Source organism: Galeopterus variegatus, unplaced genomic scaffold (assembly GCF_000696425.1).
Source record: "Galeopterus variegatus unplaced genomic scaffold, G_variegatus-3.0.2 Scaffold119, whole genome shotgun sequence".
Lineage (NCBI taxonomy): Eukaryota > Metazoa > Chordata > Mammalia > Dermoptera > Cynocephalidae > Galeopterus > Galeopterus variegatus.
In genome coordinates, this window is record NW_007726230.1 from 476,283 (window position 1) to 501,407 (window position 25,125).

The following is a 25,125-nucleotide window of genomic DNA, read 5'->3' on the forward strand; positions in this document are numbered from 1 at the left end:
AAAAAAAAAAAAAAAAAAAAAAAAAAAAAAAAAAAAAAACTTCTGTATGACTGCTGAGCAGGCAGAAAGAGCCCAAGTAGAGCAGAGTCTCCTGGAGTGGGCTGAACAGACCCTGGCCCTACTGGCTACAACCAACCTCAGCTCCTCACCTTTGAGGTCTTGCTGTCATCAAGGTACCAGAATTTGATGTGCCTATTGCCTGCAGTGACAAAGTAGCTACAATCTTCAGAGAAGGACACTGCTGTCACCCGACTGGACACCTTGTTGGAGGCTACCACAATGTTTTTCTGGAAGGAAAGCCAAAGGAAAAAATGAAGTCTCTGCCTCTTGGGACTAAGAATAAAGAGAATGCAAGAGGAATTTTACTGGTCAGAAAGAAGGGTGGGTGGAGAATCCCTTTCAGAGGAATTGAAAAGATTAATTTCCTCTGGAGGTACTTGAAGGCATAAAGCTAGTCCCTCTTACCAACATGTTTAGCAATACAGTTGCTCTTTTATGCTTCAAATAATTTTTTAGAATGAGACTGAGATCAGCAAGGTGGAGGGAAGCTGCTCAGGTTGGCAGCTTCCTGACTCCTCCACTGACACTTGGACTCCCATGAGGCTGCCAGGCCATCCCACCAAGCCTACTCACCTTCCAGGCCCAAACGTTGACGATCATGTCATGCTGGTAGCCCACAGAGACAATGTACTTGGCACTAGGGGAGAAGGCCACACAAGCCACACCATACTTATGTTCTTGCAGCTCTGCCATCTGGCTATGCTCAGCTACATCCCAAACCCGCACGGCGGGCATATGCCCACTCTGCAGAGAGGCAAGAACTGGAAGTGAGGACCTAAGGAAGGCTAAGGAAGGCTGTATTCATCTTTCAGAGTGGGAGCTGTGCCTCCTCAGCTACTGCATACCATCTCTCTAATGACTCTCTGGCCAAAAATCAAGAGCAGGGTGCTATAATACAGGTCAAAAGTATAGAGGAAACATGATAAACTTCTGAGGACAACAATGATTATCAGGGAGAAAGTGGCCCCAGACTTTATTCAGTTCTCTCTAGATGGGGGTCTGTACCTCTGTATTTGTTCACAGCTCCTTGAATCATTCTGATGGGCAGCCAGGGTTGAGAACCACTACCGCTCATATCTATCTCTGCCCCCAACTGCCTCCCTGAGAGACTGAGAGGGCAGAGATGTTCCTTATGTGCCCAGCAGGGGGCCTCCAGGGATAAGGAATATTTTAAGGCAGTGGTTTTCAGTGTGCTTCCCTAACCAGCAGCATCGGCAAACTTGTTAGAAATGCAGATTTGGTGGCCCATCCCAGATCTAAAGAATCAGAAACTCTGGGGGCCAGCAACATGTGCTTTAACAAGCTTACCAGGTGATTCTGACGCACACTAAAGCATAAGAACCACTGTTTAAAGGTATAGCAGAAACCAGGATTTGGCTTCTATTCAGGAAGCCAAAGTGACAGGAGCCCTAACTAGGCCTAGATTATAGCTCTCTGTGGAGGCCAGGTCACCCACCCTCTTCACAGTGCTGCCACCTCGTTTCCTCACTCACCTCTCCAGTGACCAAGTACTTGCCATCAGGGGAGAAGGCAAGGGCAGTGATGGTTTTCCTGCAAGAAATGGGGCAGGCTTAGAGGGGCACTGGCAGCTTGGCCTAAGCCTGGCACCCTCACTGCCTCTCAAAAGGTGAGACCAGCAGGCCCAATAGTACATGTGGCATTTCTCCATCTGGCCCTGGGGCCCAATCAGGGCCTAGACAGTGCCCTTCTCACAGCCCCCAGGAGGAAGAGTGCTTCCTGAGGGCCCAGGCCCATTTACCTGGAACTGTTGAGGATGTGGTGCTGTTTGTGTTTCCGGGGATTGAACAACACGACCACACACCTGGAGAAATGCATGAGACAACAGGTTTAGCACTAAATCATAGCTCCCTTAGAAGCCCCAGGCCACCTGGGACTTCCAGTCACCCAGCAGAGGAAGCTGAGTTAAACAAGTTCAGAGGGGCTCCATTGCTTTCTCCTGGCAACCTGTTCTTGCCGCTTCCTTTCACCACCTAAGAGGGCTCCCTGGAAGCCTCTTCCCACCAGGTCCCTAAGCACAAGTCCCATCTCTGGTCATACGAAGGGCAGCAGGGACACAGACCTTCCCACAGCCCTTGTATATATCCCAGGAAGAGGTATAGGAGGGAAGCATAAACATGATTTTGGCAAAGCAGGCCTCAGGTGTACAGCCTGTTTACCAGCCTGGGGACACACTTGTGTCAAGAATTTGAGTTCCAAGGACAAGTGAAGGCTTCTCACATGTGCGCCCATGTGTGTATTTGGCAGGAGCCAGCCCTCCACACACTCCCCGTGTTGGATGAGGAAGAGTGTGGGAGGCCATGCAGGGGGCTAGAACTGCAGGGAGGCTCAGTAAGACCAAGGGATAGGAGGGGTGCAGGACACAGGGAGAATGCATCATGGGAGGCCACCACAGAGACAGCATGAGTAAGCCTTACAGTGCTATAGAGCTTCCAGGTCCAGCCCTGAAAATCCCTGGCTTTCCAGAGGCAGTTCCAGAGAGGGAAGCCAGAGGTGGCAGACGTCAGGGGCAAGAAGCTGGAAGCCGACAGCCAAGCACTGTTCTCCTTAGGCTTCCTGGTTGTCATCGGGCCCATTACCCCCTCTAACTCACCTCTTCATCAGCACTGGTACTAGCTGACAAAAACAAGCCTGGGTGCTGCTACACCAGAAAAAGGGAGGCGGAGAGAATGAGCAGACAGCTACTTCCCCCAGACCAAATCTTCTCTAGTGGGAAACTCACTGCAGCCCCCATATTTGAACCCACTTGCTGGCTGTAAACTTGAAGTGGGGAGGTGTACAAACTTCAAGTGAGCGCTTAGCATCTTAGGCTCAACAAACCACTTCAATAGGCAGACTCCCCAGGTAATCCTCCCTGGGGACACTAAGACCTTTCATGGGACCAGATATGCCCAGAACTGCTAGGCTGGCCAACAACCTTGGAATTTCTGAGTCCTACCATCTTCTCCTCTAATCCCCCTGCCAACCTTTCCTCACTGTTTTAATTCTCCTTCTCCCCCCATCTCCTACTCTTCCCTTGTTCTATTTTCTTTATTCCTTTCTCCTTTCCCATTTTATACTAACTTCCAATCTCCTGCTTCTTGTTCTAGAATGCCATGGTCAGGAGGGTTTTAAAAAACATGACAAAAATAAGCTGGCTTTGGAAACTCTGTGCCCCATCACTCCTGAACAGGTGCATGAAAATTATAGCAGTTAGAGTTCAAAGTCCACAGATTTAGATATTTAGATTTTAATACTTTATTCAATGTGTGAAAAATAATACCCCCAGGAGATCTACCACCATCATTAATTCAGAACCCAGCGAATTTTCAGTGTCTAACTGATGTTTTCTGAACCTTCTTGCAATCTGTGCTAACCTGTGAAGGCACTCTACAGACTCATCTGTCTAGCAAAGGCTTCTAGGCTAGGTTACAGGTTACTTCGATTCCTAATTAATTACAGATAAACTATGGCAAAGGACTTCAGCTAAGAGTTGATCTAATTGACTTAATGCCTAATCCAACCAACCACATTCCAAATCCAGATAACTAAGTGCTGAGGGCTCTATGGTAGGCTTGTGAGTTTTCCTTTAAAGTCATCACAGAGCAGCATTGTGGCCTTTAAAAAGCATTTCATCAGACTGCTTAAAACACTTTCCAAGTCGCTGCATACAAATTCTGAGTCTTCCTGAGACAGAACATCCTCTGTTTCCTCCTCCTCCTAAATTCAACTCCATGGTAGGAGGAGGAGGAAGAGCAGTGTATGGGTGCGTGCGTGGGTGTGTAGGTGCATGGGTGGGTGTGTCGGTGTGGGTGTGTGGGGGTGTGTGTGGGGGGTGTGGGTGTGTAAAACTACATTGCAGATAGAAAGATGACTGGCTAGAGGAAGATGAGGCAACTCCTTCCTTCTCTAATGCCCAGTATATCCTGGGAAATTCTCAGGTGTGGCTTAGAAGAATTAAGCAAGGGAGGGAAACACAAAGTAGTAGGCCCTTCAGCTGAAATTTTTACTCCTAATTATTCAAATTCAGAAACCATTCAACACAGAAAAAGACCAACTCATAGTCACAGCTCCGATCGTGGGGACGATAATGCAGATACTGAAGTGAGAGCAGAATGTCCAAGGTTCCCTGTGTGCCCAGCTTGTTAAGGTCCTCACAAGAGAACAGGAGAACCTGTTCTCAAAAACCCTGAGAAGCCTCCTCAGTCAGCTGGGGAGAGGAGGGTGAGGCACAGTTTGCATCAAATTTCAGCCCTCCACCTCCAGTCCCTTGACCCTTCCCAGCAGGATGAACCCTTGCAGCAGTGCTGGCTGAAATCCTCAACCTGACAAGGGCTGGGCTGGCCCGACCAGCAAAGTCCCGTAACTCAGAACTTGAGGGTGCAGAGAGACTGCTCACTCTTACAAAGAAAGTGTAAGGCCTCAGTCCCTCCAGGCTTCAGCCTGGAGAGTCTCTTATTCACTGCCGTATCCCAATGTCTGGCCCAGAGCAGGTTTTCAACAAATATCTGCTGAACAAATGAATGAATGCATCCACGAACAAACTGTTTGTGGAAGAAGTAAAGGGGCTCTGGTTTCAGGTGTGAGGTATGCAAAGAAACCAGGAGAAAAAACACTGAGAGGACTGATGCTTGTGTGTACCCCTGTTTATGACTTTATCAGGGCACCAGGTCCAAGCGTCATCTTCTCTCAGGTCTACTGATCTCTCTACCATCCCACACACTCCCTGGCAAACACCTACACAGGGCTTGCCGCAGAGAGTAAGAAGGTGGCCCTGTGTTCCTTCAGCTCAGATGTCACGAGAACACAGTTCAGGAGGAGATTCTGTGGCTTCACACTCTCCAATGTTTTCAAGCTGCGGATCTCAACATAAATTCCAACATGAACTGAGTAAATGGAGGGCTTTCTCAGTAGAGCTGGGTTTCCCACTTATCCTCTCCACTTAAAGCAACCAAGAGACTGCTGGATAGGCCCAGTCACCTTGCTAAGACACTTCCCACTCCAGTGGGCAAGAAGCAGCTCTGCCTAGCACACTCAGGCCACTGTGGCAATCAGGGCCAAGAGAAACCCACTCTCAGGACTGACTGGCTCCACAGGGGCTGTGCAGGGCTCTTAAGCCCCTGAACCCTCCACCAAGCTAGCTAGAAAAAGAACTCAACTCACTTAAGGGTGTTCAACTAAACTAAGTCCCTCAAAGAGGCTGTCTAGGTATCAGCCTGGTATCCCACGTAGGGGGCGTTAAAGTGTGACAGTGAGGGGTGGGCTTCCTGTGATGAAAATGACAGCAAAGGGAGAACTCCGGAGAAGAGCCACTAAAACTGAGAGGTCTCTGCTCAGAGACTCCAAACACTTAAGACTGGAGTTCCAACCTACCTCTGCCTGACAAACACTGCCCATCCCCCCTTCCCTGTGCTGTTTCATTTCCCTTCAGAAAACTTTGTTTTGCTTTGATATTTGCCTCTAGGCCTCTGGGAGAATTTTTTGAGTTTTGTTTCTCTTCTTGTTTCTAGGATACCTGAGCTGGCTCCTAGAGCAACAAGCGCAGTAGGAACAGAGAGTGGGGGGTTGGGGGTGCTGTTAGGATTACCAGATAGGAAGAGAAGGAAGACAAGGAGGGAAGAAGAGCCTGCTCAGGCTCACACAGACTTTGGTGGCCCCCAGACACCCCAGAAGCCCATTAGTGGGCTTTAGCACAGAGCAAAACTAAAACACCCAGAAAGCAGCCATTTGCAAAGAGAGAACTTGAAGTCCTTAGAAATCAAAAGGCCAAGGAACAGATCAAGGACACTGTCCGTGGCTGACTCGAGCCACGCACACTCAGGAAAACTACTAGAGGTTACAGCAGGAAAGCCCCCATACACCACCTGGAAGGATAATGACTCCCAGGCTCATGCACCAGGCGGGGACCTGCCCATAAACATAAGCACACACCCTTAAAGGCACCAGGCCTGGAGTCTGGGGGTGTGTGGCAAAGCGAGGTACACAGCTCCACACTTCCCAGGGCAAGGACACAGGGCTCAACAAGCACTGAACAGCACCCCAGGCCTTTCCTGCCTATCCTATATCCAGGCCCAGCCCCACCTCCAACAAGAAGGAACCTGGCTTTCCCAGGCAGGAATGAGTGGAATTCCCCTGAGGCAGAAGCCCTTCATCAACTTGCTTCTGGAGGGGGAGGAGGCCAGCCCAGTGTCTGCCAGGCAGAGTCAATGCTGCTCCCACAGCAACCCCACCACAGATATCAAACACCAAAGGGCCACTTAGGAGAGACACTGATCCCAGAACCCAGGGGCAGAAGTCTCCCTGGCACAGGCTGAGCTGCCCATAAATTGAGCTCCTCTCATTCAAATGGTAGATAGACAGGTTAGAGGAAAAGCAGTTTTTAAAAATAAGCAGAAAGTCTGGCCTACCCCTACCCCATGCCATTTTAAGAGTCAGTGCTTTGCAGACAGACTACTTAGATTGGAACCCCAATAGAGACACTAGCTATGTAACCTTGAGCAAACTGCTTAATCACAGGGTTGCCCTGAGTATTAAATAATTCATGTGAAGTGCTTAAAAAGTGCCTGGCACAGATTAAGTCCTTTATAAAGGCAGCTTTTTTGATGGGATGATGAAACTAAGCAAATCATGTATATGGTACATAAACTATAAAAGTTGTTGTGGAAATGACATTGGGAAACTAGGCATTTCCAAATTGATGGTGAGGTAGAATAATGGCCCTTCTCATTTTTGTATTCCTGTGCCCAGCAGCAAGGAACAGAGGCTGACAGAGAGAACCAGAAGCAGGAGGGGTCCCAAGCCTCCAAAAGAAACACTTCTATAGAAGTCTAAAGAAACTATGGTTGGGACTTTCTCATTTTTGGAGCAGAGGAGTGAAAAGACAGCAAGGGAAAGAATACCAACACTAGTCCCCTACTTCTCTTCCATGGCATTGACATCTCTCAAAGTGACTAGAGCAGATGAAGTCATAGCATTATTCATAATAGCTAAAAAGTGGAAACAACCCAAATGTTCATCAACTGATGAAGAGATAAAATGAGGTATATCCATACAACGGAATATTACTCAGCCATAAAAAGGAATGGAGTCCTGACACATGCTACAATATGGATGAACCTTGAAAACATTATGCTAAGTGAAAAAAGCCAGTCATAAAAAGACTAATATTGTATGATTTCATTTATATGAAATGTCCTGAAAAGGCATATCTACAGAGACAGAAAATAGATTAATGGTTGTTGAGGCCTGGAGGTCTCTGGGGGGAGGGGATGGAGAGGAACTGCTAATGGGTATGAAGTTTCTCTTGGGGGTGATAAATATATTCTATAATTCACTGTGGTGATGGTTACACAACTCTGTGAACATACTATTGAACTGTATATTTTAAATGGGCAAATTGTATAATATGTGAATTACATCTTGATAAAGCCATTTTTAAAAATTACTAGAGGGTAGTTATTGAAGATGATGCTGGGAACTGTGTATAACATAAAGTGTGAATCTGTATGTGTGGGTGGATGGGTGGGGGTAGACGGCCAAAAAGCAAGAAAGGATGGCAACAAGGACAACACTCAACAAAGAGCCTTTACCTAGCCCTGTATCTCCTTTACAAAAATGGCACCAAAACATTAACCTGGATATATTTCCCAAAAGATATCAAAAAACCCCTGCCTGTTCCAACTGGTCTAGCATTGCTATGAACATCCATGCAATAAGATCTCTTCCAAGGCACTTACCCAGCAGGGTAGGCAACTAAACCTGACCGGGGGTCACAGGCAAGTCCTCTGCCTCCAGATACTGTTATTCCCAGCACCTTCTCCAAGGTCACCTGTTAGAACAAGACAGAGAAGTGACATGTTATAGATAGAGTAGGCTTGGGAAGGAGGTTCTGAAGGTATCTGGGACCATCCTGCAGTGCTGATTACTTTCCTGATGCCCCTGTCTTCAGGAGAATGGGCTATGACTTCTCTAGGTTTTGTTCTGGCCACAGGTCTCTTGATCACATGGAGAAAAGTCAGTGTACATCACCTACTTTTAGGCAGGGCTGTCTGTGGATACCATGGGAAAGAAAATCAACTGGTTAAAACACAGGTCATGGGCCGGCCCGTGGCTCACTTGGTAGAGTGCGGTGCTGATAACACCAAGGCCCCGGGTTCGGATCCCACATAGGGATGGCCGGTTCGCTCACTGGCTGAGCGTGGTGCTGACAACACCAAATCAACTGGTTAAAACACAGGTCATGGGCCGGCCCGCGGCTCACTTGGTAGAGGGCGGTGCTGATAACACCAAGGCCCCGGGTTCGGATCCCACATAGGGATGGCCGGTTCGCTCACTGGCTGAGCGTGGTGCTGACAACACCAAGTCAAGGGTTAAGATCCCCTTACGGGTCATCTTTAAAAAAAAAAAAAAAAAAAAACACAGGTCATGGCTACAGAGAAACAAGCATTCTCCCAATCCAGGAAGGCACTGTTTACAAGCTAAAGCCTTGGGTCCCCAGACTGGGCTCTTGGGTCTATGAAACTTGGGGAAGATTACTGATCTTTGTGCCTTGGCAGGCATAAAGGAAAGGCCACTCTGATCTACCAAGAGCCAAAAGAATGTTAGGTATCAATTAGGTGACTCATAATATCCCTCACCTTTGCATTCCAATACATTCTTCCCCTCCATCAGAGGACTCCACCTCCCAAATGTCTGCCAGTTCATATAGACTATGAGCCTAAGTGGCAGAAACATGGCTTAATGCTGTGTTTTGCAAAGCACAGATGCTCAGAGTACTCTAAGTATTATTAAGCCACAACTCCCAAAAAGATGAAAGGGAAACATGTGAAGTGTTCAGAGATCCTGAGAGGACATGGCCACAAAAGAAATTCACCATTTTCATCATCAGTATTATTACCCCACACTGTCTGCAGCTCTCAGGACCCACAACGGACTAACCTCAAATTAGTTCACTGGTCTTTCTGCTACATAATGGCATGTAGCATTCAGACTGCCCTGTAAGCTCTTGCTTGTCACTCCAGGTCAAGTCTTCTCTAATACTGTCTGTACTCCCGGCACTGGTCTTCCTCAGGGATGTCCTTGATATCCCTTGACTCAGAGAGAGGGACTTCTGAATGCAAAACAGCCGTGAAAACAGACTAGACTATACTGTGCTATGAAAACTGACCCTAAGGGCCGGCCCGGTGGCGCACTGCTATAGTGCGCCACTTGGGAAGTGCGGCGGCCCTCCCGCGGGCCGGCCCGGTGGCGCACTGCTATAGTGCGCCACTTGGGAAGTGCGGCGGCCCTCCCGCCGAGGGTTCAGATCCCACATATAGACCGGTTCCCGCTCACTGGCTGAGCGCAGTGCGGCCGGTCACAAAAAAGACAAAAAAAAAGAAGGGGGATATGAACCTGAAACACTTAACGAGTGTTCATACGGGATGGCCGGTGCGCTCACTGGCTGAGCGCAGTGCGGCCGGTCACAAAAAAGACAAAAAAAAAGAAGGGGGATATGAACCTGAAACACTTAACGAGTGTTCATACGGGATGGCCGGTGCGCTCACTGGCTGAGCGCAGTGCGGCCGGTCACAAAAAAGACAAAAAAAAAGAAGGGTGATATGAACCTGAAACACTTAACGAGTGTTCATACTTGTGGCAGATGACCTATTCCTAATCCAGGACAGTTTCTAGAGAGGGGAAGCCCAGAATCAATTAGGATAGTTTTAGTGTCTCTTTCCTTCTTTCTTACTGCCCCAACCAGAGAAAATTCAAAGGGCCTACTTAAATTCTTAACTCTGAGGACCATTTCAGTTAGAATTAGGTTGGAAAGAAATGCCCTGTGGTGGCCAAAGACTAAAATAAGTCTCCTGGCAAATTACTATTCACCAAAAAGTTTCCCAAGAGTCTTCTGTGCTTCTTAGGGATGCAAACCAGGGATTTCAACGTGTATCTACTCACAGGTAGAGGCAATTTAGGTACAAGGCACCAATCCAAAGCCACCTGGCAAGTGCCAAACTTGCCAGTTACTGTTGGGCTTATCTGAAGCACTAAACCTAGTGTGGAATAAACTAACTTTAGCCTACCCTATACATTTCTTGATAGTTTACCCTAACTTATGCCTTCTTCAACACTTTTTCTCACCTTAATGACCCCCGGAACCCAGTCACCTGACACTGACTGGACAGCACAAAATCATCCTGGAGAAATCTGGGGGATACTCAGCTCAGATCACCATGCCCTCATCCTGGCACTGTGCCTTTGACTATCCCAGAAGGAGGGGTACCAAGGAACATTTCTGCTGTACCTACTGCCTACTACAGAGGAGAGAGAGAGGAGCCCAAGGCCAGCATTACCCATAGAGATGGGAAAGGTCACAAAATCAAGAGCAGTGAGCTAAAAGGGTGCTCAACTCCTATTCTCCTCAAGCTAATCTAATGTAAGGCAAATCTTTTGAATTCAAATTTGCATGGATCCCTTCCCTCTCTTTTGCTTTAGCGTTGGTCCCAAAGAATCAGACCAAGACTGTTGGTTCTCAAGCTGCCCTTCCTTCTGACAGGAACCTGGGTAGGTGTTTTGTGGGTAGATGATCCAGTTTCACAGAGAATTAATTCTGAAACTAGTTTGGACTTTTCAATCGCAATCTAAAGCAAGAAAGAGATGTGGACTACTCAGACCCTAAGAACCAGTATTTATCAAACTTTTTTGACCATGACCCACAGTAAGAAATACATTTTTTTTTCCTTTTTGTGTTTTTTCGTGACCGGTAACGGGATCGCAACCCTCGGTGTTGCGCCCGTACCGCGACCGGCAACGGGATCGCAACCCTCGGTGTCGCGCTGGCACCGCGCTCAACCAGTGAGCGGACCGGTCTCTATATGGGATCCGAACCCTCGGCGGGAGGGCCGCCGCGCTCCCAAGCGCCGCACTCTACCAAGTGCACCGAGTGCACCACCGGGCTGGCCCAGAAATACATTTTATATTATGACCTAGTGTATACATACACGTATGTGTATACAGATGCATAAAACTAAAAGTTTCACAAAACAACACTTACTCTATTGCATGTGATATACCCTATTTACATTATATTCCATTTCATTAAGAAAGAATTCTGGTCATGGCCTACTTTACCGGTTTCATGACCTACAAATCGGTTAGAAGCTCTAGTTTGGGAAACGCTGCTACAGACCATCCCTTTCAGCCAACCCTGGGTGACAGGCTCTAATCACCAGCACCTTTGTATTACTCAGTCACTTTCCTCCTAGGATTCTGGGATGTGGAACATACTTCCAGACTAGAAAACCTCTGAGGAAGCAGTTTGCCTGGGCTCAAAACTTGGCTAATTTTCAAAGGATTTATGGTTTTCAGTTTTTCCTGGCTTTCTAAAGCAGCTATCCAAGGGGAAAAAAAGCAGTTTCCTTTGGCTATGTGGAGGGGAAGGAGAAAGGGAAAACATTCAGGGGCATCAGCTGGTTTTTATTTGATGTACTTAACCTAAACCACCTTTCTGTTTGCAGGGAGTTTGGGGGCTGAGCTCCACTTTCAAAGGATGAGAGTCCAGAGCTCTTGACAGGCCCCCAACACACACTTATTTTGCAAGGCTCCAACACGATGGGCTTTATAAACTGACTCTCTCTCTCTGATAATCTTTGCACTACTCTCCCTTTCCAAAAAGTTGGCAAAACTTCCCACCTCCCCTAGAAAATGAAGACAGCTTGGACACAACCTGCAAACACACCCAAATTTCAAAAATAGGTTAAATGCACCCAAGTTCAATCAGTGGTATGCTGGAGCCAGCTTGCACCAGCTCTGAACAGTGATTGTACACAGCTTTTCCCACATTCAGTGACAGCACGCTAGTAGCCTTGAAATCACCACTGTGGGAATACTTACATTACAAAAATCAGTAAAGTCTTACAAACCTAGGTCCTCACCCCCAACCCCGAGCCTGTATACCAGCACACCACTGAGTTCAAATCACTATTACCTCTCACCTGGACTATGACTATAAGTCCCAAGGGTTCTCCCTGCTTCAAGCCTTGCCCCCTCTAGTCATTTCTCAACATGGTAGATCACAGTGATCCTTTTATTTATTTATTTATTTATTTGTTTGTTTGTTTGTCTTTTTTGTGACTGGTAAGGGGATCGCAACCTACTGGCCATCTCTATATAGGATCCGAACCCGCGGCGGGAGCTCTGCTGCGCACCCAAGCGCCGCACTCTCCCGAGTGCGCCACGGGCCGGCCCCCACAGTGATCCTTTTAAAATATAGATGAGATGTCATTACTTTGCTCAAAACTTTCAAATGGCTTCCCATCTCCCTTAAGTTCAAATCCAAATACCTTATCCAGGTTTACAAGATCCTAAATCATCTGGCCTCTGGCTACCTCTCTGACCTCATTTCCTACACTCTCCCCCTTACTCACTCTACCCCAGCCACCTTAAGCACCTTAAGCAGATTCTAGCCTCAGGTCATTTGCATATGTTATTCCTTGGACTAAAAAGCTCTTCCCTCAGCTATTCACACAGCTAATTCACTCAGAGCTTTGCTCCAAGAAAGGACTTACCCAGCTTTATTTTTCTTCACAGCATGTAGAGACAGGTAGTGGCCCAAAATTGATTATAACTCTGTCCGTGTATTTACTGTCTGTCTTCCTCATCAGAATCTTGAGAACAGGACCTAGGTCACTATCCCTCACTAACGTATCCCCAGCACTTTAAAGAAGTGCCTGGCACACAACGGGCATTTGATACATATTTGATGAATAAAGGAGTGCCTGGCAGAAGCTTCCGGAACAGAAAGACCAGACATGAGTAAGCCCAAGAAAACTGGGTATTTCAGGCTAATAGCTGCTCTTCACAAAGTATCTAAAACTGGTTAAAACAGAAAGGCCATGTCCAGCTGAAGACAAGCACAAAGCAAACTTAATGGTACATGTAACATTTTATTTCTTAAGCTAATGGTGGGCACACAATTGTTCACTCTATTATTCCGCATGTCTTTATTGTATGTCTTAAATACTACATAGTAAATATTAAAAAGATATGGTCTAGGATGTGGTATGGGCTCGGGACTTTATGAGCAACATCCTTCTATAATTCACATCTCTGACCTTTCTCTCTATCCTCATGCCGTTTTGTTGACATTCACTGACCTAGTAATGCCAGGGAAAGGTATAAAAACTCAAGAACATGTGTTTTTATTTAATTTAGGTTTCTTACTGTTGGGAAAATATAAGAAAATGGTCAGAGCCCCTCAGATGTTCAGAATCTTGCCAAGCATTTTATGTAAATATGCATGTGTGCCCAGGTGTTCTTTGGTTATTATCTAATGGAATCATGCATGTGCATCCAGGTGTCTTGGGTTATGGACTTAAGTATAAAAGCTGAGTGGCTCTGATCCATGGGGAGGCCACCATTTGCTACTGCTAGAGGCTGCTGCTGAGGACTGAGCTCGTGTCATCTGCCAATGGCTCCCAGGATCCTTCCCAATTACCTAGCATGGACCTGTGTGTGAGGGGTCTGGTGACCCAGTCTGTACAATGGGTTTGAAGGGGTGGGCCCTAGCCCTGACAATACAAATGGAAACTTAGTATAACTAAAATAACAAACGTTTTGGCTTTAGTTATGATTGCTTTAACAAGACATTTAAGTGCTGTATAGAAAATGAAAAGTAAATGGTCAGGATGGGGGTGGGGGGTTCAGAATCTTGCTGAGCATTTGATGTAAATAACTGTGCATGCATGCCCAGGTGTTCCCTGGCTATTTTCTGTGGATGCACATGGGCACCCAGGTGTTCCTGGGTCATTGGACTTAAGTATAAAGGACGAATGGCTCTGATCCACAGTGCCCTCAGGACACCCTGGGAGGCCACTGCTAGCTACCTGAACTTGCATCTGAATAAAGCCTATTAATTTTTACCCATGGCTCCCAGGATCTTTTTCCTATTACGTAGCTCATAGACCTGCAGGTGAGGAGTTTGTGACCAAGTCTGTACAACAGGTTTGAAGATCTGTGGGCCATGAGCCCTAGCAATACAAGTGCTTAGACGGCTGCACATTTATACAATGCTCTGACATGTCAATTTTAAGAACCACTGTGCATATCCCTTTTCCTGGCTGCTAAGCATGACAGCAGCTGATGAGATAGGCTCCTCATCCTGGGTCCCTAAGTAACGATGAACAGAGCCCCTGTGACCCACACTGAATACATAGCATGAGCAAGAAATAAACTTCTAGTTAAGCCAGGGAGATTTTGAGGTGGTTTGTTAACCAAGAATACCCTAGCCCAGAGATTTGCAAACTTCTTGGTCTTGGGACCTCTTTACATTCTTAGAAATTATCAAGTTCCCCAGAAAGCCTTTGTTTATGCAGGCAATGTATCAATATTTACTATATTTATAATTACAATGGAAAACGTTTTAAAATATTCGTTTAAGAACAACAATAATAAACCTATTACATGTTACCATTTTTTATTAACAATGACTATTTTCCAAAACAAAATTAGTGAGAAGAGGGCCCAGCCCATGGCGCACTCGGGAGAGTGCGGCGCTGGGAGCGCAGCAGCGCTCCCACCGCGGGTTCGGATCCAATATAGGGATGGCTGGTGAGCTCACTGGCTGAGCGCAGTGCAGCTGGTCACACACACAAAAAAAGGACAAAAAGCCTGTTGTAAGAGGACAGTGGGAGAAACAGTGTTTTGGGGCCGGCCTGTGGCTCACTCGGGAGAGTGCGGTGTTGATAACACCAAGGCCACGGGTTCAGATCCCATATAGGGATGGCCGGTTTGCTCACTGGGTGAGCATGGTGCTGACAGCACCAAGTCAAGGGTTAAGATCCCCTTACCGGTCATCTTTAAAAAAAAAAAAATTTAGTGAGAAGAGTGGCACTGTCTTACATTTTTACAAATCTTTTTAATGTCTGGCTTAACAGAAGACAGCTGGATTCTCATGTGCATCTGCACTTAATCTGTTTTGATGTTACTTTAGTGAAGTACATGAAGAAAAATCTGGCCTCACTTGGGTAAGTAATTGGAAAAGTGAGGAAGTCATGGGCCCCCTAAAAGGGTTCTGGAGACCCCAGGGGTTCTCAGACCACAATCTGACAACCAGTGACCTAGGCCTTCCTGAATACTACAGCGTCTCTCCACATAAGGAAACAAGCCCACTTGTGGGAGAGTTCTGGCCTCAAGCATCATTTGAGAGAACTGAGGCAGGGAAGAGGCCCTATGAGAAAACAGCTGTCCTTAAAGTCTGTAATGTGCCCCAAAGTTCTGATAGGAACTTCAGCACCAAATCCTCAAGACCCAAATGAAACAAAGCCAAGAGACACACCAGCCCAGGCAACTGTTTATGGTTAGTGACTTGGGACACAACTGCTACAGGCAACTGCCACCCTGATACATCTACAGCTCTACGAACATTGCTTCAACGCACAAGTGTACACTCAGAACTAAGAAGAGAGCACCCACTTTGTACTCTATGGTGATCTCCTCCACATCCAAAATGGAGCCTACAAGCAAGGAGAATACCCAAGTTGTGACCCAGCTTTCTTTGGCAGGTAGAGAGTGTTGAGATGGAGGAAAGCCTATACCAGCCTGAAAGAGGTGTCATCTTTCCCCTGAAGCGAAGCTACTGGAGGGCAGAGTTACTACAGGTATACTGCAAGAGAGGGCTTGAATATCACCCTCTCCCAGTATGAACTAGGCAGGGCAGTATTGTATCCTCCTGAGAGAAAGAAGGCAGGCAAAACCATCCCTCACTTTAATGAGATAAAGAGATAACTTCATAATGACCTTCTCCCAAGAGAGAAGAAAAGAATAAAGCCGCATGTTTAAGTGCTCTTCTGGCTCTCATTAAAGTAAATGGAAAAAACAGGTAGCTCAGAGGCAGTAGACAGGACTACTCATTCATACTAGATTTAACAGTATTTTCCAACCTGCAGACTGCAACCTATAAATGGGATTTGAAATCAATTTAGTTGGTAAATTCGGTTTATTCAAATAGAAAAAAACAAAAATAGATCGCATGGCATGTAGTAAGTAGTAAGTACTGATGGTGAGACTTTTTTGTTTCAGGGGAATGTGTGTGTACCGGATCACAATGTAAAACATATTCCTTAATGTGCATTGTTCTCAAAAAAGTTTGAAAGCCACTGGGATGCTATGGGGGTTCCTAAGATGAAGAATACACAGACTCTAACCTCTACCCTCAAAATCCACTAGGGAAGATGAATGATTTACTACAATGCAATCTAATATGTGATGAGGGTCATAAGAAAGGTATAAGTGCTCAAAGAGGAGGGAGAGAGATGACTTTTGAACCGGATCGGGTAAGGTGAGATGGTATATGGAATGGGCCTCACAGTATAATAGGAAATACAGACAGAAGGAATTCTTGGTAGAGGAAGCTGCCTGAGCAAAAGTTTGGTAGCAGGAAATAACAGAACGGGTGAGCAATGATAAAAGCAAAGATTATGTAGGAGAATATTAAGTCAGGAGAGGTAGAGTACAACCAGACCAGGAAGGACCTTGAATGCCAAACTAAGTGGGGGTGATATGTAGGCTTTGGGAAGCAATGGAAGGATTTCAAGTAGGGGACACAATCAAAGCTATGTTCTGGTGATGATGGATAATGTATGTAAGATACACAGGCAGGGAGCCCAGTTAGGAAGCTGCTACAATAGTCCAGATGAGAAGTAATGCGGATCTAGACCAGCATGAAGACAGTGGAAAAGAAAGGATGGATTCAAAAACCACAAAGCAGCACACTCAGGGACCTTTGAGTCATTGGCTGCAGGGCTCTGTTGCAGCCTGAGCCATTGGTCCTGTGCCAAGATGCTTCAAAGCATTATTAGAAATGTTTGGATCCCCATGAAGCCCTACTATACCCAAGTTTACCAAGATGTGGGTAGGAATGGTGTTGAAGGGCTTAATCATTTATAAAATCAGGAGTGCTGATAAAAGAAGTAGAGCTTTGAAAGGTTCGAGTCCTGTGCCTCCTCATGATCATTAAGCAGCTTTACTTGGAGTACACATGAGATGAAACATCAATCTGCCTGTAAATTTAAGCAAGCTTACACTTGTCTAAGTACTGTGTACTTCACAGCATGAATAAATGTATCTGTGAGATGCACCACTACCCATTCCGGGACTACTTTCAATGTGTTCCTCTCTCATCTCCCTCCTGTGTAGGTCCACTAGACTGCACAGATGCAGTCAGAATCTTACTGAGCCAAACATCCTTAGGAAACCAGAGGAACTGAAGTGTAAACACCCTGCGTGTCACAGGAGTTGGTGATCAGGATCTAAGCACTCATTAAGGATTCTAATGTTTGGGCCGGCTCCGTGGCGCACTCGGGAGAGTGCAGCGCTGGGAGCGCAGCAACGCTCCCGCCACGGGTTCAGATCCTATATAGGACTGGCCGGTGTGCTCACTGGCTGAGCGCGGTGTGGGTGACCCTGCACCAAGGGTTGTGATCCCCATACTGGTCACGAAAAAGACAAAAAATAAATAAATAAAAAATAAAAGGATTCTAATGTTCAATAAATGTGTGTGAAACAAAAAAAAAAAAGCCACAAAGCAAACAAAATTGGCAGGCCTGGGCATTGTACAACTCTGGAGGAAAAAGAAAGAAAACTCAAATTTTAAACTTCAGAGATAGAAAAAAGATAGTGCCATGATCAGAAAGAAGACCTGGATTTGGACAAAGGAGATGGGAACCAACTATGTATGCTTTTAGACATGTTAAATTTGAGGCGCCTGGGGGATATTTAGGAGGAACCACAGAACACTTGATTTAGCAACATAAACATGGAATTAATGCTTGGAAAAGAGGTCAAGGCTAGAAATAGATATTTGAGAACTGTCCATATGGAGGTGAAAATGAACACTAGAAGTCCAATGAGGCAGGAGAAGACAGAGGTAAAGAGGGAAGGGAGGAAAAGGCTGAAGACAACCCTGGAGGATACCTATTTTTAGAGTATGGAGAAGAAGTAATAGGCAGTTAGAAAGGGAGGAGAACCATAAAGCCAGTGAAGGGGAGAGTTCCCAGAGGGGAGGGGCAGTTGATGTGAGTGCTAAAAGGAGGGGATGGCAAGAAAAGAACTCTCCAGAGCTCAGAGTCATTTGCACATAGGTGGCACAGCACAGGGTCCCAAGCAGTCCCAGACCCCTAAACACATGATCCTAGGGCCTTCTAAGCTTTTCTGATCTCTCTCTTTCTCAAGTCCCTGGATCTAACCAATCCATGAGGTAAAGCAGAGGCATCGGCCAATGAAAGAGCCAGTCTGTGGAGCCAAGACAAAGATACTGCTTGGGAAGGGCTTCTTGCTTGGAACCCATGGCAATAAATGGTTACGATTTACTTTCCTTTTCTTAGTGTGAGAGGCCACTACAGGGAGTCTGCTATGGCATGGGAGTGGCTACTCCCTGGAGATAGAGAACTAAGAGGCCACAGTCACAAAAGGCCAGGGTTATCTAGGATTTGGCTGACCTCAAATTGGTAAGGAAACCTCAGTAACTGGGAGGAAACAGATCTGTTTTTGTTGCCATGTTTTGTTGCCACCAGCTTCTTTCTCCCCTCTTTCCCCTTCCTCCACTTTTCAATCCCACTCAATACAAGTTATAAACACCTGAGTTGTAAGTCATTCCAGCCAGACCATGGGCTTGCTATTACTATAAACAAGCATGTCAGAGACCTGTCCAAGGCAGAACACCTCTGCCTTTCCCTCCCTTTCTGCAGGTTAAGAATAACTTGTGTTGTCTCTTGCCCACACACTACACTCTAATCTCGCAAAGCAGATTCTGAGAACTGCCACTTATGCAAAAGCCACAGAGAAAGCCCAAGGCCAAAAAGCTTTGTGCAGAGACTTAGGAAGCTGGGCAGAGACCCAGTGACTGGATCTGGGAGTGGGGAGGGGGAGGTGGGTATCATGCCCAGGCTAACTCACTCCTGCTCCTTCAGAGTCCAAAGTGCCATCTCGTCAGAGGTAGGTAGGGACCACTCCAAGGCAGGAGAACAGACATTGATTCTGCTCTGCTCCTAGTCTCTCTACCCAGCTGGACTGATTTACAGTTCTACTATCTATACCACAAAGGCTTCCAAAAACAAATAACTTCCAATATGACAAAAAAAAACAGGCTTTCTTGCTTAACAGTTCAGAATTAGTTGGAGTTGAGTCAATTCTCCTGTGCTGGGATTAAAAGGGCTCCAGCTTCTAAGGAAGGTAAATTTGCCACTGCTTGGAAGGAGGTAACCTTAGAGATCCTCTAGCCAAAAGCCTCTGGAGACAAGGGAACTAGAACAAAGGTCTCCAAACTAGGCCTATCAACAGAATTACTCAAAAGATAGCAGTGCTCACCCCATCCGCACTCTATCCCCTTCCCCTGACCCCTGCAAGATTCTGAATTAACAGATATAGAATAGGGTTGAGAACCACTGAGGGAGGAAAAAAAAAAAGAAGATATGAAGTAGGGTTTAACAATCTGCATATTAAAAGCTCTCCTGGGTTGGCCAGTCAGCTCAGTTGGCTAGAGCATGGTGCTATAAACACCAAGGTGAAGGGTTCAGATCCCCTTACTGGCAGCTGACAAAAAATAAAATAAAAGCTCTCCAGGTGGTTTTAATGATTAATCAGGTTGGGAACTATTAAACTAAAGCATTTTGCCCCTTTATTTTCAAATTTTAGCATCTCCTGGGACGAAGAGAAGAAAACAACGTTTGAGGTATTCTTACAAGGATACTCACGGGGTGCAACAGGATCTTGTGCAGAGAGAGGACCTACAACTATAACGGCTACTATTTACCGAATGTATATTTTTCTGCCAAGAACTGTTCTAAACACTTCACAGATTATCTAATTTAATACTCTTTTTTTTTTTTAAGATGACCGGTAAGGGGATCTTAACCCTTGGCTTGGTGTTGTCAGCACCACGCTCAGCCAGTGAGCAAACCGGCCATCCCTACATAGGATCCGAACCCGTGGCCTTGGTGTTATCAGCACCGCACTCTCCCGAGTGAGCCACGGGCCGGCCCTCTAATTTAATACTCTTTTTTTTTTTTAAGATGACCGGTAAGGGGATCTTAACCCTTGGCTTGGTGTTGTCAGCACCACGCTCAGCCAGTGAGCAAACCGGCCATCCCTACATAGGATCCGAACCCGTGGCCTTGGTGTTATCAGCACCGCACTCTCCCGAGTGAGCCACGGGCCGGCCCTCTAATTTAATACTCTTTTTTTTTTTTAAGATGACCGGTAAGGGGATCTTAACCCTTGGCTTGGTGTTGTCAGCACCACGCTCAGCCAGTGAGCAAACCGGCCATCCCTACATAGGATCCGAACCCGTGGCCTTGGTGTTATCAGCACCGCACTCTCCCGAGTGAGCCACGGGCCGGCCCTCTAATTTAATACTCTTGACATCTTACCCTACACAACTTTATGAAGGACTAGTATTATCTCCATTTTACAGATGAAGGGGACTAATAAGTAGTGAGTGGGAGAACCAGGATTTAGACCTGGGGCTGTCTGGATCCAGAAATCATGACACCCAGAGGAGGGAGTTCAGATTCTCTACCACCACCAGAATGTTACAGTTTCTGAAAGAGCACATAGGGAAGTCACCATGCCTTTGCGCAGGCATCAGGGGTAGATCTGAGAACCAAGACAGAAGGCGGAGAGCAGCAGGATAAAGTAGAGGGACATGCTAGCTTAATGTTTAAGAAAAAATTAGCAGAACTCAGTTGCTGAAATGGATCTAAAAAATGGGTTCTGACTTCTCCTCACTGAGATGGTTGCAGAGAAAGAGGGAGGCAGCTCTTCCTAATGCCAGAGTATACCATGTGGTAAGAGCCTGCCCATGTCTGGCCCTTGCTATAGTCAACATAGACAGCTGACACCGTTTCCAAGGCACCTGGCATTGCAGTGTCAGAAGCAGGAGAATCTGATTTCGTATGCAGATGGAAGAAAAGGTAAGGAAGGCATCAGACCAGAGTGGGAGGGAATGAAAAAACTCTAGCTAAAGGACTTAGAGTACAGTCATCACCAAATGCCCAAGTCCAGAGAGCAGCTTTAACAGTACAGTGCCTGGTTCAGAGCAGGCACTTCTACCCTCCCTTTCTCTTCTATCAGAAAGGCAAGAATTAGGAGATCTCAATTTAAGCAACCAGAATAGGTGGTGAAGGAAACCAAAATATATCACCCCAAAATATACTTTTTTGGCATATTTCAAGATGGCTATTCAGAGGGGCTGCAAACATAAGAAAAGCCCTGAAAAGTTGTCTTTTGTGGGGAAGATTTGCATCTGTAGAGGAAATCTACATTAGTGATGTAAAGAGCAGATGCAAACAGGCTTTCTCTGAGACCCCCCTTTATCCAGATCCATTAGGAAAGATTAGCTCACAGGAAAAAGAGACTAAAAGTCTAATGCTTTTAAAGATCTGACAGATAAACTTTTTTTTTTTTTTTGTCTTTTTTGTGACCGGTAAGGGGATCGCAACCCTTGGCTTGGTGTCACCTGCACCGCGCTCAGCTCAGCGAGTGAGCACACCGGCCATCCCTATATAGGATCTGAACCCGCGGCGGGAGCGCTCCCAAGTGCCGCACTCTCCCGAGTGCACCACGGGGTCGGCCCTGACAGAGAAACTTTTACCACAGGCAACGCTCTACTCTGAGGGCTACTACCGGTGAGGCTTCAAGCTTTTCCCTCCCTCATTCTGCTATAACCAGTGCCCACCCCTCCCCAACCCCAAGCTCCCATTCTTTCTGTAACCCCAGGATGGTTTAAAATCGTCAGTCATCTGGCCCCTCTTTGGAGTCTCATACTTTTTGTGTATGATTCCCATGTTTATGCACATTAATACATTTGTATGCCTTTTTTTCCTGTTAATCTGTCTGTTAGTTTGTTTTATAAACTCAAATTATCAAACCTTCAGGAGGGCGAAGGATTCTCTTTGCTCCTACAGGGGGAAATTTTTTTTTCCTCTAAAGTTAGTCCTGTCTACAACAAGACCAGAACCACAAGCAAAGCTTTATGAGTTAAAAGTCTGATCATCAAAAGGGTCTAATTCTTCCTCATTCACCAACTCTACTATATGCCCAAATTTTCTTAATGTTTTGGTTTCCAATTTTGTGGAATACTGTTCTTTATCTGGACTAAATGTACAAAGTGAGGGGCTGGCTGGTTAGATCAGTTGCGTAGAGCACGTTGTCATAACACCAAGGTTGATGGTTCACCCAAAAAAAAAAAAAAACACACACACACAAAGTGAGTGTGTGTTCTGAAACAAAAAGGAGAGTGGGGAGGGCTCTCAGTACCTCTGCAATCACAATAACTTGTGCCATGAGACTTTCCTGGGAAATAAGAAGGTTTCTTCAACATATTATTCTCTAACAAAATGCTTACTTCCTTTCTATCCCCAATGCCAACACCCCAGTTTAGGACTTTAACACCACATTCCTGGATATATAACAATGGCTTTCTATTCAATCTCCTTACTATAGACTCTGTCCTACCCTCTCCCAATCCATCAAAATAATCCTTCCATAGCATAGCTTTGATCATGTCCTTCCCCTGTTCAAAAAGTTTCAATGGCTCCTTACTGCAAACTAAATAAAGTATAAATGTCTTAGCTTAGCATCAGTGGTCCCTACCTTTCTTCTAATTTTATTTCCTGCTACTCATCTATATGAATCATGGGCATTTGTCAATTTGGATTATTCATTATTCTGGAAAGGATCCTCGGGTCTTTAGCTCCTGTTCTTCTTCTGCCTGGAATGCCCTTCCCTTCCACAACCCCATACTGAAATACTACCCTTCCTTCAAAGACCAGTTCAAATGTAACATACCCTCTGATACTTTCTGTGACCACCTGGCCAGAAACGATTCCTCCATTCTTAGTACTTTTATGGCAGCACTTAATTAGCATCATTCACATGACATGTACTACTTAGTACCCTGTGTAAAAGTTCTTCAATGATTTGTCTTCTCTCTCCTACTAGTTTATAATATCCTTGAGGGCAGAGGTTGTGTCTCATACAACTCTGTGCTTATTGTACAGGGCACAGTGTTTAATATATATTCATTGAATCCATTTATTATTAATTGCTCAAAAATATCTTAAAACACTTAAAAATATTTATGGATACTCTTTGGTTAACCTGACTTCGTAAGTTCTTTGACCTCCTAGCTAATTATCCAACTATCACAGCCAGCTGTAGAGGCTACAGCAGGAAGAAAGATTTTTGATGTCTTTCCAGAGAGACTGAGGAAGGCCTGAATAATAATAATAATAATAATAATAATAATAATCCATGTGCCTTAAATGATCACAAGCAAAAACACTCTTATCCCTGAATTTAATGAAAACCTATATGGTACGGTTCTTCACAAATCTGACTTAATAAGTTCAAAAAGATTAGAGTTTTTTTTTTAATAACAGTGACAATGTTGTTTAAAAAAGCTTTAAATGTCCTTTATAATTAGAAATAGATGTAGTTATGAGAGTATTAACAGCATTATCTCTGGGTATTGGAATTATGGATGGCTTATTTTCTTCTTTATGCTTTTCTGTATCACTTGTGTAAAATCTTTTCAGAAAGCCTATATACTTCAGAAAGTACCAGAAAATATTTTATTTACCAAAGCTAACTGAGAATTTTTTTTTAAGATATTAGAAATGAAGTATCTAAAATTCAACAAGCTAATTGTGGATTTGCAAGAAAATATTTTTATATCCTATTACTACTAAAACAAAAACATCAACCAAGCTCATTATACCAGATACATTTTTCAATGACATTTGTGCAACTGCTTTAATAAAATGAGTATACAGATTTTAACTTTTAAACATTTTAGATTTAAATATGAAATACACATGTTTAAATTGGACAGACTTTTATTTTTATTTCCTACTTACAAAAATAATACAAGCTCATTGTGAAAAATTCAAACATTACAGAAATATATAATGTAGATAGTGAAAGTCCACCATATCCCCATGCCGGCCAGCAGCCAAAAAAAAAAAGAAAAAAAAAAAAGGAAGTCCACCATAATGTACTATTCCTCCCTGAGATAACCAATATTAACAACAGTTGGTATTTATGGCCTCATTTTTTTATATACACATACTACCATATATGGTTTTAATAAAAATATAAATAATGAACATTCAAAAACTGATGAACAATTTGCTTTTTTTCCCCACCTAATACATCTTGTATACCCTTCCATGTCAGTACATAGAGATTGACCTCATTCTTTTTAGGGGTACAAGGAATTTTATGGATGTATACCAATCCCCTATTGATGGCTACTTGGATTACTACAAAGACTTCACTATTACGAATAACATCAAAAAGAAAAAATTAAGTTATATACTCCTTTGTGTAATGTGAGTGTTTGCATAGAATAAGATGTCAGAATTATAACTGCTGGATTAAAAGGTATGAATATACAAATTTTTCTTCTAATGGATATTACCAAATTGTCCTAAGAAAGTTGGATCAAGGTATGCTTTCACCAACAGTGTGAGGTATGATTGCACCTATATCCCCATATCATCACTTTTTTTTTTTTTAGCAAAAATTTTTATAGAATATGTCACTCTGGTCACAACATCATAAACTTAAAACAATGGGTTATAAAATTAACATGTTTTCACTCTGCCTGTAAATTCTTAGTCTGAATAGAAGCTACAGGACTCACTTCTCTACTTATTTCTCAATATAAATGAATTAGCCCCTAAAGAAGAAAAGTTATTTCTATACCTAGAGAAGCTACTGCTGTTAAAAAGCATGCTCACCCCAGCAGTTTCTAATAAGACATAGAATATTAGGACTCCCCATCCTACCCCTGCAGTTCACTGATTTGCTTTTTTTTTTTAATTCCCCCCCAAAAATCATAGCCATAGCCCTAAAATAAATTACACAGTAGTTAGTATCAAAAAGAACATTTGCTAAATATTCCTTTTGGTCAGTACAGTATTGATGAGTTAGGATATTGATAAGAAAAAGGTATTGAAGATGGTCACGATTAAAAGCCATGCAAAGAGGTTGATTAAACGTTGAAGGAAAAGAGACTGAACCTGCAAA

The 25,125-nt window shown here is 44.6% G+C and overlaps 1 protein-coding gene across 5 annotated transcripts in view; it reads right to left on the reverse strand.

The window, feature by feature from the left end:
* MAPKBP1 (mitogen-activated protein kinase binding protein 1) overlaps positions 1-25,125 on the reverse strand; it is a 48,672-nt gene that overhangs the window by 13,288 nt on the left and 10,259 nt on the right. For all 5 annotated transcript variants that reach the window (XM_008587498.1, XM_008587521.1, XM_008587514.1 and 2 more), the window contains 5 exons: positions 7,794-7,885; positions 1,820-1,882; positions 1,554-1,611; positions 634-804; positions 150-287 (listed from right to left, as the gene is read on the reverse strand). In XM_008587498.1, the coding sequence (XP_008585720.1) occupies positions 150-287; positions 634-804; positions 1,554-1,611; positions 1,820-1,882; positions 7,794-7,885 (522 nt within the window). The remainder of the gene's footprint in view (positions 1-149; positions 288-633; positions 805-1,553; positions 1,612-1,819; positions 1,883-7,793; positions 7,886-25,125) is intronic.